The sequence below is a fragment of the Lepidochelys kempii genome, chromosome 2, assembly GCF_965140285.1.
Source record: "Lepidochelys kempii isolate rLepKem1 chromosome 2, rLepKem1.hap1, whole genome shotgun sequence".
In the NCBI taxonomy this organism is placed as follows: domain Eukaryota; kingdom Metazoa; phylum Chordata; order Testudines; family Cheloniidae; genus Lepidochelys; species Lepidochelys kempii.
In genome coordinates, this window is record NC_136381.1 from 206,324,554 (window position 1) to 206,339,123 (window position 14,570).

At 40.6% G+C, this 14,570-nt stretch overlaps 1 protein-coding gene across 3 annotated transcripts in view; it reads left to right on the forward strand.

Moving 5' to 3' along the window:
• Positions 1-6,518, forward strand: part of CPVL (carboxypeptidase vitellogenic like) — a 97,547-nt gene extending 91,029 nt beyond the window's left edge. For all 3 annotated transcript variants that reach the window (XM_073333608.2, XM_073333606.1, XM_073333607.1), the window contains exon 14: positions 6,289-6,518. In XM_073333608.2, the coding sequence (XP_073189709.1) occupies positions 6,289-6,411 (123 nt within the window). In that variant the 3' untranslated portion in view covers positions 6,412-6,518. The remainder of the gene's footprint in view (positions 1-6,288) is intronic.
• Positions 6,519-14,570: the final 8,052 nt, after the last annotated feature.

Here is a 14,570-nt window from a genome sequence, read left to right on the forward strand (position 1 = left end):
GTAATTAGACAAAATTATTGTAATTCGTTTCATATTGATGTTTCAAGTTGCTCGTATTGTAGTGAGTGAGCAGCGCATTGTGGATAAGGCACAAGGGTTTGCTACCTTTAGCAATGAATGCAAAATCTTCCTCCCGTTCTGGCTTAAAACTTTGGTTTTCTTCTTTATATTTGCATTCCTTACAATTTGAAGATGTCATTGTCATCCAACAAAATTAACGTAGGATTACCACTTTAAATCTAAAACTAGTCAAATGTGACTTGCGAACAGTAAACACAGCTTGTATTCTGCAGAATGCAGGAAAATCGTGAACTCATGAGGTCTGCACAGCACAATGGCTGAATACAAAATGATGCAGTTTCCTGATGAAATGCACATGTGCGAGCTTCTCTTTTTAGAGTCTCATTCTCACACTGTCGGGTTCACCAGGGCTTAAATTCTCTTGAAATATTTCCTGGAGCCCCCCAAATCCTCCCACATTGTCCATTATCTGCCTACCAGACTGGTGGGTGTAGGAGAAGCTTACAGCTTCTGCCCTGTGGGGAGGGAGCACTGTGTCTAAAGCCCCAAGATCCCTTTCCCTGCAGGGGAGAAGCCCCTAGCCCTACCGTCCCACTGCAGGGCAGTAGCCCTGAGCTCTTCTCCCTCCCTGCCCCCAGTCTGGTAGGCAGAGAATGGGGAGGCATGGGGGGGCTCCATGACTTTTTAACTGTAAAAGAGGTGCAGTTTGGCCACACTTGCAATATAGGTTCTGTCTGAGATACAGATAACACAGAGCATGCTGCTTCTGCAGTACAATCCAGCCAGGGAAAAATAAATCCACATAAGGAATTCAGCTGGTCTCCTGCATGACACTGCAGAGCATTACCAAAAAGCCACAGGGCTTCTTGAAAAACCAACTATTAGCCAGCTGTGCTGCCTTGCCAGAGATCTAAAAGCAAGAAAAGATTTGGCTTTCTTTGCTTGGTGCTTCCTGCAGATTACCCACCCCATTATGTCTAGGGCTGTTCACATCTGTTTTGCAGTACTTCCCTCACTGGCTTAATTGTACATGCTTATTGATATCCTAGACTAAGCCACAAAGAACCACTTGTCTAAATTTAACTAGCTACTAGCCAACAAAGAAAGTAGCAAAGAATAAAATGGAGCAAAAACAATTAAGACATTTTAACACGGGAGTCTCTGGAGGACAGGGTTTTTATTTCTGTATCACAGTGATAACCAGGATACTAATTTTGTCACTACAGATGTTGGTAAAATCTGGGAAATAAATCAAAGGATAACTCATTTCCTTTTAATTTCTTTCAAAACAAGTCTGCCGTCTTCACTCTTCCTGAGCCCTGGAATTACTTCCAGTGGTGACTGTAAGGAGGACTTTGGAAATGGCTTCTCCCTCTTCCCCATCCCCAAACAAGTTACAAGGCTCAGCCAGTGATTCCATGACTTCTGGAAGCCCAGGGCACACTTACTACCCTATTGAAAACCAATGAGTTTAATTCTTTAAAACATTTTTCTGGGGAACAGAATAAATATATCAAATAAGCCTACTAAAAACTGCCCTAAATGTGCACGTGCACTAAACAATGTGTTTCTCCATTTTAAAAATTAGGCTAGTGAGAATAACAGAGCTCTGTGGAGACCCATATTTCAGAAGCGTTCAGTCTTACTCTCTGAATTTTGGTTGCCCCCCTTGAACATATAAGGTAAATCTGACTCTGTGTTGCACAGGTATGGTAGGGGAGAAAGAGGACACCTGCACTCGCCAGCAGAACCTCATGAGTACTAAGGAGGCTTGATTAAGCCTTCTTGGCAGCATATCACTAACCCAAGGAACTGTGATGAGGTACCCATTCCTTAGCTGAGCAAAGTATACTAGTTGGCTCCTTCCCTGAGCCTTCAACTGCTTGTCCCTCCCATGAGGTCTGCTTTGTAACCCCCCAACAAATCAAATGCACCAACCATTACTAGAACAAGGTTTTGCTATAGGTACTGAAAAGGTCCAGCCAGAGAAGAGTAACTAAGATTGTCAGATCTGGTGGGGTGCTGATATGGAGCGTCTGAAAGCTTAATCAGAGGGGACTTCACCAAGGTATTGGAGTCAGGAGTAGATAGGAAGAAGATCAGTCTCTCGTTTTATGTTGTCCCATTTATAAAAAAAAAAAAAAGGGGGGGGGTCACTTTTAATGGAAAGTAAATATAAAGGACCAAGGAACACCAGTTTACGCAGCAGGGAGTCAGCCTTTGGAATTCAGTATGGCAGGTTGTCGGTCACATGTTGTAGCTGGATTTAAAGAGAATCTGAACAATTTGACGACCAGTGCTTGTACTTTATGTGCTAAGATGGGTGTATATGTACTGGAGGTGGCAACTGTTTGCGTCTATGTTGCACTCTCCACTCAAGGAATCTCTATCCACAATCACAAACTGTGATTGCAGCTCGACTAGATGTATCTGAGGCTAGTTTTAAGCTAGCAGTGAGTAATGAAGCCAAAGCAGGGCACACATCAGCATGGACTATACAAACCCACCCAGAGCCCTGGGTAATTTAGCATGGGCTAGCTCCATGAGTAAGTATGTGCTGCTCAGCTTTGCTGCTCCAATATCCAAGCTAGATTGATTCACGCTAGCTCGGGTATGTCTACTCAAGCTGCAGTTATACCCCATGATAACAGTATAGATGTAAAATGTCATGATTCAGGTTATCTGTTAATTGAGTCACCCAAATACAATAGAGGAATAAAACTACAATTGAGTGAGGATTTTTTTTAAAAAAAAATCACTACTTCTAACAAACATAAACAGAACAAATTGAGTTTGTTTAACCATATTACTAGTACGCATGCAAGTCCAGCCTGACTTGAAAAGTAACTTTCTTCATGCTTGAGAAGTCAGCCTCACTGGAATTCCTGAACATCCGCATCCAGACAGTGTAGTGACATCCTACAGCCACAGTCCTCCTTACTAATAACAATGAGGTCAAAAAGGAAGTTTGGGTCACAGTAAATGTAAGCAAGGACCCTGCATCCTACTGTTACTTTTGTTCCTTGAAAGAGTGTCAGAGCTGAAGTCTGTGAACTCTGCTGGTTTACTTTCCCCAACAGTGTTTATCTCTTTGAAGCAGAGTAGGGGGGAGGGGAGATGCAGCTGTTTATTCATTTTACTGAACCAGCTCTTGTTTTGAGATTTAAGATTTTGCAGTTCTTTGTTTAAGACAGAAATCTGGAACAGCATTGCAGGCCTCCATGACACTGCTAGCAGCTTCTGGTCATGGTAGTGATTGGATTAGGGAACGGAAGGCTATCTGGGATAGAGCATTGGCAGCTCTTGGGATTTAAACTACCCAAAAGCCAAAGTAAAACGAATGTGGTGGTTGACTGGCTGTGGTTTTGTTCAGTTAACATTGTCTTATAATGTATGTCCTAAATAATTTGGCATAGCTGGCAGTCCCTACTTGGGTAAGACCCAGGACTGGTTTAGCATGAAGACTGAACTCTCTCTCATGACCCTGTGGAAGGCTGGTCTTTCCTGGTCAGGCTTGAGGAGCAGTGACAGAATAATATGCTTAAATTTATATTGTCTGGTGTGAATGTCAGAATTCCTAGAAACTGGAAGTTTTCCAGTACTTATATCACTTCTTCTTCTCTTAAAAATAAATAAATGCAAAACTAAATCTGTTCCTATATAAAGTAGAATCCTGGCCTAAAAAAATCAGATACAAAGAAATAATTGTACTAGCTTAACTGAATAGACCAAACAGATTAATATTGTTTTTTAAAAAGCCAAACTATTAAGAGTTAAAGCTGAAAATCTAGATTGATAGAGGCTTTTAATTCCCATTGTGCGCTGAAGAATTGCAGCGCATATGGTATCGAACGAAGTGTGTCAGAGTTCTGAGACTGCAGCACAATAGGGTGGGTTAAAAATGAGCTATCGTTCCAGGCTGTAAGTGAGACATTTGATACTGTTTTTAACCTAGTGGGTTCTGCTTTCCTTGCAGAGTGCAACAGTAAAAGTAACTGATTATAAAGACAACTTTCCTCACCGCTTTGTAGAAAGCTGCGGAATCTTTCAGTCCCCATTTGGTACTTAGCGATGCATTTAATTATGCTGCAACTGTGTGCAGTCTTGCACTGAGCTAACCTTACTTAATGTTCCATAATTGTTGCTGTGCCTTTGCTAGCTGTTGTGGTTAATGTATATTATGAAATTGTATGGGGGCTGTTATGGTTTAATTTGTAAAAATTGAAAAAAATGAATGGGTAGTACATGTCTGAGGTAAATGTAAAACTTTCAAAAGCCCCTTAATCCTGTCTTCAAAAGTAGTTTAGGTACTTAGCAGTCTAAGTCACTAGGCAGTTTTTGAAAATTTTACTCATAGTGGCTGCTTCAGAAATCACTATGGGCAAATCGCTAAAATTCAGAAGCTTCAAGCCAGGCCATCTTGTGCTTTTGCTCCAGTCAGATCTTTCAAATTAAGCAGGGACTGGGCCTGTTGGTTCTTTAATAAATATCAGGCATGGCCAGGTGCTGCAAGAAGTGCCACCTATTGATTCAACAGTATTCTGCCCTCTCATTAGTATTGAACAGTGCTTCTGCAGGATGTTGGGAGATCCTGAACTACTGGAGATGCAGTCTTCCCAATGAAATGTGAAACAGGTCTTAAGACCACTTGTGGTCTGTAAAGTGCATGTGACTCTTATCCTGAAAGGAGGGGGCTGTATGGGCCAAAATTGTATTTGGATCATTACCTTCTGCTTACGTCTGAAACTACAAAGGTATTTTTGTCAAATGGGGAGGGGTGGTATTCTTCACTTCTTGTTGAGCTAATCTTTAGGGTTGCAAAGTGCTATTAAGCTGTTGCTGTATTTCAGTGGCGGATCCCTGTGTAGTTGATGTTAAACTGGCTTCTAAAGTGCACCGAGGTCCTTTGGAGATAAAAGGAATATGAATGTAATTGTTAATCAACATTTAATATGCATATTTATTCAAACCATATGTGCTGGTTCTATGAAGCCATGCTGCAAATTTCTGTACCTAAAGGATGATGAACTTGAAAGAGAAGGACTTAATAGATATACTGACAGTTCTTTTTCCTCTAGCCATACTAGTGGTGCAGTGGAGGCAGCAAGGGCACAATGGAACGTATATGAGACCGTGACCTTTAGCTGCTATATATTTTGTTGAGATGTAGTCCAGAAAACAGCTGCCAGTTGCCAAACATGTTTTAAACTCAACGGTTGTATTTTCTCATACAGATAACTCATTTAGGTGTCCTCGGTCCAGCTGTATGTCTGCACAGAAGTCGTTTTGTCAGATAACGGCCAAGACGGAACCCTGATTACTACTTTCTGTTTGACTACTACAGACTGAGATTGTGGGTGCCAGTAAAAGATCTTCTTTGGAATGACTTCAAGATGTTGTCAAACAGTTGTTTACTTTTAGCATGTCATAAGGAAGGGGCTGAGGGAGAGAGGAAATACTCCATGAACTGGAACAAGCTTCATACACTGAAAAAGGAATGTCTTAAAATTTGAACACAGGAAAATTGGGAATGCACTGTAACACAAGATGCTTTTGAAAAACAGAATCATATAAACAGTTTCACACTTCAATTATATGAGAATAATTCAATTCAGAGTAAAGTAGCTAATTTAGCTAATTTAGCTAACGCTCCCTTCTGAATTTCAGCAAAAATTGGAATACACAAGAGGGGAAAGATGTCTAATGAGATCAAAAAGTAGAGGACTATAAACTAACGTGAAAATAATCTATCATCTGTTTGGATAAAATGAATTATTCTAATATTGCCCCTATTTTAAGACCTGAAGTTTCCTAATAAATTCAGTTTCCAAAATTAGATCATACAATATAGACTTGCGCTGTTCTTTTCAACATTTGCCAACAGGATGAATATTTGACTAGGCAATATAAATCACAGACAATATGATGGTGATGCTGCTGCTAGTTTCCCTGTGGAGACTCAGAGCATCTAAATCAAAGTATGATGCAAATGGTATCCATGTTAGGCCTGTCTAAATATCAAAGATTACCAATTAGGCTTGATAGTTAGTTATTTGATCCTATTATTAACTGGTCTAAGATCACATGACTTTGGATATGTTGGTTTATATTTTACTGACTAGAGTGAGAGAGTCATCCTTCTGACTCAGCATGCACGCTAAGATCTCTGTACATGAGAGAACCCAGTTTTAATTAATTTCTGCTGGCAAAATTGACTTTTGTTGCTCAGGATTTACTACTAATCTGTTCTTCCTTTGCACCCTGAAGGTAATTGTTCGAGGTGGAGGACATATTTTACCTTATGACCAACCTGAAAGATCATTGGACATGATTGACAGATTTATCTCTGGAGAAGGATGGAAGACAAATGATTCCAAAATTAAAACTTAAAATGCAGTGTAAATATACTACCTTGCCAAATGCTTCAGAAATGTTTTGAATGTACTATAGTATATTGCCATCTGGAAAAATCATGAAATTGAGGATGAGTGTAATAAAATGGATATAAATGTTCCTTGTTGCTGGTTTGTCTTATTGAAAATTTTCCATTGGTAAAATGCTGTGAGAAAACAACATGGATCTAACTTTCTGAAGTCACCTAAGCTTCCCCTCCCCCCACCCCAAGAAAATCCTTAGAATCTGGAAAAATGTTAGCCACTTAATCCATCGACTAGTGAAATAATCAGATTTTTAATGTATTCTACTAGAGGCCGGGGGGAGGGAGGGAGAAGAGGCACGAGGGTGGGCTTGGAGAGGGGGCAAAGAGGCATGAGCAGCAGGTGCGGGAGGCCTCGGGGAAGAGGGGGGGAAAGGCGTGGGTGGGGGAGGCATTGGGGGAGGTGGCAGAGAGGTGCAGATGGGAGATCGGGCTGAGTAGGAGCAGGGCCTGTGGCAGAGTGGAGGTGGAGCATGAGCGAGGCCTCAGGGAGAGGAGGCTGAGCGGTGGCCGGCCTTGAGACAGAGAAGAGGGTGGGGCCACGGTCCGGGCACCAATGCCGCCCCACCCACATACTTCTAGGGAGTTTCCAGTGCTCACGCCCAGTCTCCCCAAATGCTGGAGTCACGCACCTGAACATACAGAAATTGGGACAACATGCAGCCAGACAAGGCCTGACCAAGCTTCTAAATCAGCCATTTGAAATTAGTTCAGTAAGGGTTTCCATACAACCACTCTGATATGTACTGCTGAACAGCTGAAGTCCTTACCTCAGACCAACAAGAAGCAAGCTCTATACCTTGCTGCTTGTGAAAACAAAAGCAGTGGATTTCTAAATGAGCCCTAAGGATGCAGCACATGCAGCCTAGACTGAAGTTTAGATCATCACTGAAGCTTCTTGGGATAACATCTTTTAACAAAACATCATTTGCAGATATTCTTTGTCCAGTTTAAATTCCCTGGCTCTTGGTTATCTCTGCTCAGATGATCCAGAGGCCCCAGGGCCAAATTAAATAAGTTTTCCTTTTCTAACTAAAATTCATTTGATTGAACAGCATTAACAAGGCAGGCTCACGGAGCCATGGTCTCAATATCTTTTTTTTTTTAAGATTATGGCCCCTCTAAGACATCTCCTCCCAGTCCAATACCTTTCCTGCAGCAAATAGTGTGCAAGTTACATGAAAAGCAATATCAGGACAATAAGAAGCAGACAAGATGAAAATATCCTTGCTTTTATATGAAGGATATGGCTGGTTATGTTTCTCTCTGTCTTTTGTATCAGTTTACTACTATTTGTTGGATGTAGGATGCAGGGAATCTCTGCTGGTCATTTTGCAGTTTGTTTCTCTCCTCCTGTGTGTGTGTATTTTCTACCCCTCCAGCCTGGTAGTACAAGAGTTTTTTTGTTTAGGTGTTCAAGGTCTCTGAACACAGAGTCCTAGTGTTTTGCTCCAATTAGCTGGAAGTTTCACTGTGTTGAAAAGTGAGGTGCTCCACTACTGAGGTAAGAGCACACTGGCTTAATAGGAAGTGGTTCACAGGCAAGCTTGTGAGGATGAGTGTCCTAGAGCTATAATGCACAACAGCTATCCATTGGATCAAACTTTCCTCCAGCCATTTTCAGCCTTTTTGAATCTGAAATGAAAACCAACTTAAGCTGACTTCAAGTTCAAGCCTTGTATTTTAGAGCAGGTTATTTTAAAACAGGACTACTAGTCAAAAGCTTTGTTAAAATCAAGCTTTTGATATGGTCTCCCACAGTATTCTTGCCAGCAAGTTAAAAAAGTATGGATTGGATGAATGGAATATAAGGTGGCTAGAAAGCTGTCTAGATTGCTGGGCTCAACAGGTAGTGATCAACGGCTCGATGTCTAGATGGCAGCAGAGTACCCCAGGGGTCAGTCCTGGGGCCGGTTTTGTTAAACATCTTTATTAATTATCTGGATGATGGGATGGATTGCACCCTCAGCAAGTTCAGAAATGACACTAAGTTGTGGGGAGAGGTAGATATGCTGGAGGGGAGGGGAGGGATAGGGTCCAGAGTGACATAGACAAATTGGAGGATTGGGCCAAAAGAAATCTGATGAGGTTCAACAAGGACAAATACAGAGTCCTGCACTTAGGACAGAAGAATCCCATACACCGCTACAGGCTGGGGACCAACTGGCTAAGCAGCAGTTCTGCAGAAAAGGACCTGGGGATTTCAGTGGATGAGACACTGGCTATCAGTCAGCAGTGTGCCCTTGTTGCCAAGAAGGCCCATATTGGGCTGCATTAGTAGAAGAATTGCCAGCTGATTGAGGGAAGTGATTATTCCCCTCTATTCGGCACTGGTGAGGCCACATCTGGAGTATTGCATCCAGTTTTGGGCCCCTCACTACAGAAAGGATGTGGACAAATTGGGGAGAGTCCAGTGGAGGGCAACAAAAATTATTAGGGGGCTGGGCCACATGACTTACGAGGAGAGGCTAAGGGAACTGGGCTTGTTTAGTCTGCAGAAGAGAAGAGTGAGGAGGGAATTGATAGCAGCCTTCAACTTCCTGAAGGGGGGTTCCAAAGAGGATGGAGCTTAGCTGTTCTCAGTGATGACAGATAACAGAACAAGGAGTTGCAGTTGGGGAGGTCTCGGTTGGATATTAGGAAACATGATTTCACTAAGAGGGTGGTGAAGCACTGGAATGGGTTAACTAGGGAGGTGGTGGAATCTCTATCCTTCGAGGTTTTTAAGGCCTGGCTTGACAAAGCCCTGGCTGGGATGATTTAGTTGGTGTTGGTCCTGCTTTAAGCAGTGGGTTGGATTAGATGACCTCCTAAAGTCTCTTCCAACCCTAATCTTCTATGATTCTAGGACTACTAGTCTGATGTACTAGAGAAAAACGAAGCTCCTAATAGCCCACTATGAAAAGGCTGAATCAGCTTACTTTATTCTCTAATGTATTTTTCTCAAAAGAATAAGTCACCCTATTAAGCACTGTTTCAAACTTGAACTGTAATGCGTTGCTTTTAAAACTTCTTGCATGAAATATGCTGTGATGAAAGTGAATTGACATCTCAAAAGATCCGTGCATGAAATATTAAAGTTCAGTACAGTTGCATTTCTTTAATACAGGTTGATCCTCTGATATCCAGTGCATGCTGGCCTATAGAAATCGCCAATGAACTACAGAGAGTCTGAGATGAAATTTCCATGTTTCTTCTACTTAACAGTTATTACCATTTATAGAAAATTGGTTAAATCCATTACGGAACTAATCTGTGAATGTGGCTGTCAGTTATATTAAAGCTATTCTAAAATATTGTTTATCTTGGACACTGGCTGTTTCACAGAACCTACAGTACATACCATTTTGTTAAGTACAGTAAAAGGAACAAAGCACAATTGTTACATGTGACCTGGGTATAAAAAAAAAGGTAAAGTCCACATTTTTTAATTTCCTGTACTTTTCTTGAATTTTTTACTTGGGTATTTGGAAAATTGATACACAGATATCCTGAAATGACTCAGCGTGAAATGTAAATCAAATTCAATAAGATCTGACTTTCAGAGAGACTAAGTAAACTAGTCACTTATGGATTTCTTGTTAGTTCTATCTAGGTCACTTGATAAGTTAGTAGTTTTGCTTAAATGAGGAAAATAAAAAGATGGCTAACCACTAAGGTGTATAAAGAAAAGGAGTACTTGTGGCACCTTAGAGACTAACCAATTTATTTGAGCATGAGCTTTCGTGAGCTACAGCTCACTTCATCGGATGCATACCGTGGAAACTGCAGAAGACATTATATACACACAGAGACCATGAAACAATACCTCCTCCCACCCCACTGTCCTGCTGGTAATAGCTTATCTAAAGTGATCATCAAGTTGGGCCATTTCCAGCACAAATCCAGGTTTTCTCACCCTCCGCCCCCCGCCCCCCACAAACTCACTCTCCTGCTGGTAATAGCCCATCCAAAGTGAGGGAGTGAGAGAACCTGGATTTGTGCTGGAAATGGCCCACCTTGATTATCATACACATTGTGAAGAGAGTGGTCACTTTGGATGGGCTATTACCAGCAGGAGAGTGAATTTGGGGGGGGGGGGTGGAGGGTGAGAAAACCTGGATTTGTGCTGGAAATGGCCCAACTTGATGATCACTTTAGATAAGCTATTACCAGCAGAACAGTGGGGTGGGAGGAGGTATTGTTTCATGGTCTCTGTGTGTATATAATGTCTTCTACAGTTTCCATGGTATGCATCCGATGAAGTGAGCTGTAGCTCACGAAAGCTCATGCTCAAATAAATTGGTTAGTCTCTAAGGTGCCACAAGTACTCCTTTTCTTTTTGCAAAGACAGACTAACACGGCTGTTACTCTGAAACCTGTCATTACACTAAGGTGTATGTTTTTTTTCCCATTTGGTCCCCTTCTAATCTACGTATTTTCAGTGGCATGGGCGTGAATGCCAGGGAGTAGGGCAAAAATGACAAAGAGCACTCCTGAAACAGAAATGGATACTTGGAAATTCGTGCCAAACCCATACTGGGTTAGCTGTTTGCCCACACTCATGTATTCTGTTCACGCACCTTGGTAACTGAAGTGTATGCTTGAAAAAAGGCATCCACTCAAGTTGAGATTCTACGCTTGGGAGTTGGCATGACAACATAAGCAAATAGTCAATGCAGGCAGCAACTGAAAGAAAGAGTTGGAAGAGAACACTAGGATCATGTGAAAACCATAAACTCAGAGGAAACAAGTGCTGGCAAGAGAAATTAAATGATAAAGTGTGAACATCACAGAGCTTCAGAGGTGTTGCAGTAGTTAAAATAGTGAAAAATATGTTCAAGTCTAGTAGAAGGTAGAGTATCTGATTGCTGAGGTAGTGGCTAACTCTGTCTCCAGTGGATAAGAAGATTGTGCTACTCTGGGCAAAACTCCAGCACCGTTGTGTGCCAATAGAAATACCTAAGCAGGCTGAACAAGAGCAGTTTTATAGTAAACTGCTAGTGGTGATGCAGAAAGCTTTCTGATTTTTCTTTGCCTTAGGAACAATTTAAATTTCTAGAAAGTAGCAATTTTTACCACAGGGAAATATTTGGGTAAAACGCAACAGTTGTGAAAATCCAATGGCAAATGTCTAGTAGCCAGAAAGACTGAGTACTATTCATCCCTGGAGTCATACCCTCACCAGATCTTTACAGGAGGAGGGATGGCATGATCCAGAGTTTAAATTCAAATGAAATAATTAGCACGACTCAGAGGGATTGGATATCTATGTGAACAAGAATATCCAGAGTTACAGTTCATGCTAAAAAATTTTGATAGGAATATAAAACTTTGTACTTCACACTTAAAATACAAGGTTTAGAGAGTATGATGAGGCCTTTATTAGACTGTGAAGGGAAGCTTATCGCATTGCCTAAAGCAGTGTTTCTTGCACCTTCCTTTGGGCATCAGCCATTTCTTACCTTGACGTGAGACATACCGGATTGTTTTCTACTTCCAGGTATCATGAAAGCTGTTGACATTATTTTATAAAACTTTATTTGGTTTGGGAACTGGCTATCTAAGAAACCACCTCTCTCTTCATATGCTGTTGCCACCACCGTATGAGGTCACGTTGAGTGCTTTGACCAGCAGGCCTTAGACGTGAAAGGCTCCAGACTGGAGGGATTTTACAACCCCTAATTCAAGTAAAATCCTTAATATTTTATGTCCTTTTGTTTAGCCACTTAAAATGCAATTGTGACAAAAAGTATAGTTAAATAGAACAGATAGCGTCACACTATCTTATCCTCCCAATTTTTTACCATTTCAAAACTAACTCACCATTCTCAGCACTAGTTTGGAATTTTCCAATTGAGTAAATTCTGCATATTTAAAACAATTCTCCTCACTCTATCTAAGTCTGTTATTTGGCTAGATCTGATAATTTTACATGTGCTGTCACTAAGATAAACAAGAGGTGACAAGACACGTTTATCATGTTCCCTGAATACAACTGCGGCTCTTCCATTGCAGTGACCACAGCAGTGATCACTGGATACATGTAGCTCCCAATGCTGCACTAGAATTTGAATCCAAAATGTATATATAGGTTCAGAATTTCATTTAAAAGAAACTTATCCTATTCTCGTCTGTCAAGTATCTTTTCTGTAGTCAGAGGCATCTCAATTACAGGGTACTTAATCTCACTCTTAAATTTAAATACAGCTCTCAAGTTTGCTGATGTGTATTTTTAACATACTACCTACCAAAGGGTGGAGTATAATCTCAATTAATTTTGTGAAAAGTGTGATTTTTAAAAAACTCTATAATTAAAATGATGCAAGAACTGAAGGCCTCTGTAATTTTCGGTGATCGAGAGATTGAAGTCCAAGTCTAGTAGACTGCAGTGTTCCTTACTTCAGCTTCCAAGAAAAGGGAATAGAATGGGGATTTCTCTTTCTAAACTTTTGGTAGAACTCTGCCATTATCCTATTTAGACTTGATAGCCTCATCCAGCCTGAAGATTTCCTCCACTGAAATAGACAAGTTCCAAATTTCTAAATCTTTTTCAATTCCTGCAGGCTACAATTATGCACACATGGTATATGACAACAACCATAAAAAATCTTCTATAACTTCTATTTCAGATATTTTTCTTCTTTGCTATAACTCTGAATTGTCCCTCAGGGACTGATATTTGAGTTAGTCAGTCAATAACTTGCCTCTTTTCTCTGTATATTGTGTCCACATTTTAATTATGGCATTATTATTTAATTCCATAAAATGCATAGTTCTTTACAAGCAGGTAAAGACAAGGACCCTCTTCTGAAGATATCACAGTCACTAATGTAGACTATACAGCGATCGCTGTACAGATTAAGGTTTTCCGAAAGAAGTATGTTTTAAAGAGGAAGAGAGCACTTGGCACACAGGAAGGGCAAAGCTGTTCTAAATATAAGGGGCAGTTTTGAAGAAAAGTGCAAAGCTGAAGGGGGGACACACTAAGTGAATAGTTAGGGGAGCAGATACAAAGATAAACTATATTCCTTTTTTTTAAAATAAAGTTAAATTATTGGATAATATCACTCATATTTAATCATTCTAACAATCACAAGAGCTTAAATGCTGCTATACTGTGTGCTCAGACTCATGGAAAGCCAGACTGACACCCAATGAAGTCAGTGAACAGATGCTAGTTTAACAGCATATAGAAAACTGACCCTCTCACTTTCAACATACACTGTTTATCTTGCTTATTCTTGTCCAATGTGAGCAATCTATAGCAAAGCTGCTGTTACTGACAAAACTGTATTTATTTTGTTGAACATAATCTTCATTTTCATTTGATTATTCTTTGAGCTTATACCTATTGCAATGTACAAGAATCAATCTCCATAGATTGTGGAAACTTTGACAATGTTAAAAGTAGAGAGTGATTGGAAACCTCTGTGTGTCACTAGACCAACTCCTCAACTGATATAAATCTGCATAACTATCAGAAGCAATAGGGCTACACTGATTTATACCAGATGAGAGGGTGGAGTGAGGTAACAAAAAAATCAAAGCAGGAGAGCATTTTATGCTTACTAGAGAGAGAGAGTAGCAATCTTTTTCCTCAAGAAGACATTCATGTTTGGAAATTGACATAAGTATTTGACTTTTTAAAGAGATGCAAGCTGAACACAACTTTTATTTAAGCACAATCTCCATATTTTCAGATTGGATAGGATTGCTTTGTGCTAAGAAATTAGTCCTGAGCACTCACGGCTGCAAGTGAAGTTAATGAGAGCTGTACATTGAATAGAGTGCTATTCTCCTAGATATCAGATGGCAGGCTTCTCAAGATGGGCACCCAAAATTGCTGGACATTTGATAATTTTGGCCTTAATCTCTCTCTGCCTCAGTTCCCCATCTGTAATATGGGGACAATGCCTTCCTATCTCACTAGGGTGTTAAAATAAATTAATGTTCGTGAAGCACTCCGATATTACAATGACGAGTCCCACAGAAATGCAGACAAGGAAACAGTATTCAGTAGTGGGTTTAGACAGTGAGCAGTAATAAGGCGTTAGGCCACACACTGAATGAGGACAATAAAAAGAATACCAACAGCTGCCCCTTCGGTGAGCATGGTCCATGCAGTGCACTG